Here is a 2,851-nt window from a genome sequence, read left to right as displayed (position 1 = left end):
CGGTATATTTTTGAGCATGATTGAAATGATTGCAGAATTTGATCCAATATTGCAAGAGAACATCCGACATATTGAAAGTCATGAAATTCACTATCATTATCTTGGCCACAACATTCAGAATAAACTAATTCAGATGTTAGCAGGTGACGTTATTAATGCATTTTATTTTGGGTAGATAATCCGTGACATTCTATTACTATAAGAGTTATCATAATTTTTTTTGCAGGTGAGGTGAAAATGCAATTCTTAAGAAAATTCAAGCGGCTAAGTATTTTTCAGTTATTCTTGACTGCACTCTAGATGTAAGCCATAAAGAACAAATGTCGCTGGTGATACGATGTGTGGATGTCTTAACAAATCCAGTTAAGATTGAAAAGTTCTTTTTAGAATTTATGAAGGTGGGCAATACATCGGGTTTGGGACTCTTTAATGAGCTGAAAGTTGTATTGAGCACTCTTCAACTTGATATTAATAATGTAAGGGGACAAGGCTATGAAAATATATCTAATATGAAAGGCAAACACAAAGGCATACAAAATAGATTGCTCGAAATAAATCCTAGAGCTTTTTATACGCCATGTGGTTGCCATAGTCTAAATCTTGCATTGTGTGATACGGCTAACTCTTGCTCTAAAACTGTGTCCTTTTTCGGAGTGGTGCAACGTGTATATACATTGTTTTCTTCTTCTACAAAACGGTGGGAAGTTTTCAAAGAACATGTGAAAAGAGGTCCCAATCCTACTTTGAAGGCATTGCCACAAACACGTTGGAAAAGTTGTGTGGAAAGTGTTAAAGCGATTAGAAGTCAAGCTCCACAGATAAGAGATGCTTTAGTTGAATTAATGGATACTAGTGATGATCCGAAGACTAAGAGTGAAGCTGAGTCCCTAGCCACACATGATATTGAGAATTTTGAGTTCTTGATTGGTATGATTATTTGGCACACGATATTGAATGGTGTTAATGTTGTTAGCAAACTCTTACAAACTGAAGATATGCAGATTGATGTCGCTATTAGTGAACTGCAAAGGTTGATTTCCTTTTTTGAAAAGTATAGAGAAACCGGATTTGAAGAAGCAATGATAGAAGCTAAAGAAGTTGCAAGTGCTATGCAAATTGAGCCTATTTTTCGTGAAAAACGTATTATTCGTAGAAAGAGACAATTTGATGAAAACGTGGATAAAGAGGTGCCACAGTCAGCTGAAGAATCATTTAGAGTCAACTACTTCATTTTTATTGTTGACCAAGCTATTTCTTCTCTTAAGAGTAGGTTTGAACAGTTTCAAGTATATGAGAAACATTTTGGGTTCTTGTTTAATTTGGAGAAGTTGAAGTCTATAGACAGAGATAGTTTAAAGGCTTCTTGTGGCAACTTAGCGAGTTTACGAAACATGACAACATTTTTCGATATTGTGGGACAGAGTTATTTTTGGAATTGCAACTCTTGAAAGAAGTTTTACCAGATGACGCAAATAAGGCAATTGAAGTGCTAAACCATTTGAATTTAAGGGCTAATTGCTTTCCAAATGCGTGGATTGCTTATAGAATATTATAAACTATACCAGATTCTGATTTTGCTTCTCTGCTTGGAGAGGAGCTTTTCAAAGTTGAAGATGATTAAGTATTACCTTCGATCGACCATGTCACAAGATAGATTAAATGGATTAGCTATGCTATCTATTGAAAAAGCTTTGGCAGAGGAGCTTGACTATGCAAATATAATAACTGATTTTGCAGCTAAAACTGTGAGACGGGGAAATTTTTGATGATATTTTACTTGATGTAATTAGTTTGTGACTTGGTGGGGTTAGATTTCATTTCCCCTACTTTCAAAATAAATAACAATTTTTTTTTGCCTATATAATTTTCTTCTTTCTTTCTTTTGTTAAAGCTTAAGGCCCCGCTTTGAGAGCTCACCTAGGGCCTCTCAAATCTCAGGGCCGGCCCTGCCTCTTTGTCCCCATTTTCGTGCATAAGAAAAATATGAGAGAAACAAAGCAAAAATAAAAGGATTCATGAACTAAAACTTATAAATTTTTGTAACATAATCAAAGTTTCAAGGGAGCTAGTGAAGACTTAGTGTTTTTTAACTTAATTAAGTGAGTAAACTAGTTATATTTCAATTATTTTCCTATCCATAGGTGTTTTATTTCATTTGTGTTTCAATAGTGTGAATTAGTTACTTTACTTTTCAAGTGTTTAAATCCTGATTTTTTTTACTTGTTTATGGTATTTTGGCTCTAGACAATTCAATATCGACTAGATTGAGATGAATCCTAAAACATATACCTAGAACTTTTAAGTTTTATAGAATTTCATATCTTGCCTTTAAGGCTACTGAAATCGGCCTGCAACTTTGACACAGAAATTGGGAATGAATCTGTACAGTTTGTAGTAATAAATTTGTATAAAATTGAAAATAACTCCTTTTGTGTTGAATCCAAATCATGTGAAAAGTGGACTCATGGACCTATAAACTTCATGTTTTAACTTTTGGCCACACTTGAGTTTAAAATTATGGAAACTTACCTCAAACACTGAGGACAGTTGGTGAACATTACGGATAGGTTGTGATATATGGAGTGCTTCAAATTCTATACTTGTTATTTTGTTGAGAATCCAAAACCTAATGAATTTAGATCTATAGAGGTGTAATTTATAGTTTCAAGTTAATGACATATTAGTTTGTTTAAATTATTAAAAGTGGTTAGTCAATCAGGTACGCAATACCTAGTTTTCGAATAGAATTGCTAGTAAAGATCGAGGATTCTTTATGGGTTGATTGGACATGGAGTCAGCAGATAAAGAAGAACCACTTCTGGACTATGAAAATACCTTCGAGTTGCTCTAG

General features: G+C 33.8%; 1 protein-coding gene across 1 annotated transcript; it reads left to right on the top strand.

The window, feature by feature from the left end:
* The first annotated feature begins 320 nt into the window (after nucleotides 1-320).
* LOC147525370 (uncharacterized) lies at nucleotides 321-1,448 on the top strand. Its single transcript, XM_086579237.1, has one exon. The coding sequence runs from the start codon at nucleotides 321-323 to the stop codon at nucleotides 1,446-1,448; it is 1,128 nt and encodes a 375-aa protein (XP_086435363.1).
* The last annotated feature ends 1,403 nt before the right edge of the window (nucleotides 1,449-2,851 follow it).

Source organism: Coptis chinensis, chromosome 1, assembly GCF_015680905.1.
Source record: "Coptis chinensis isolate HL-2020 chromosome 1, ASM1568090v1, whole genome shotgun sequence".
In the NCBI taxonomy this organism is placed as follows: Eukaryota; Viridiplantae; Streptophyta; class Magnoliopsida; order Ranunculales; family Ranunculaceae; genus Coptis; species Coptis chinensis.
Note: the sequence above shows the minus strand (reverse complement) of the source record. Positions and strands in the feature narration are given on the sequence as shown.

Excerpts from the sequence above, each read along its gene's own strand:
- LOC147525370 (XM_086579237.1), top strand. The coding sequence starts at position 321 with ATGTCGCTGGTGATACGATGTGTGGATGTCTTAACAAATCCAGTTAAG.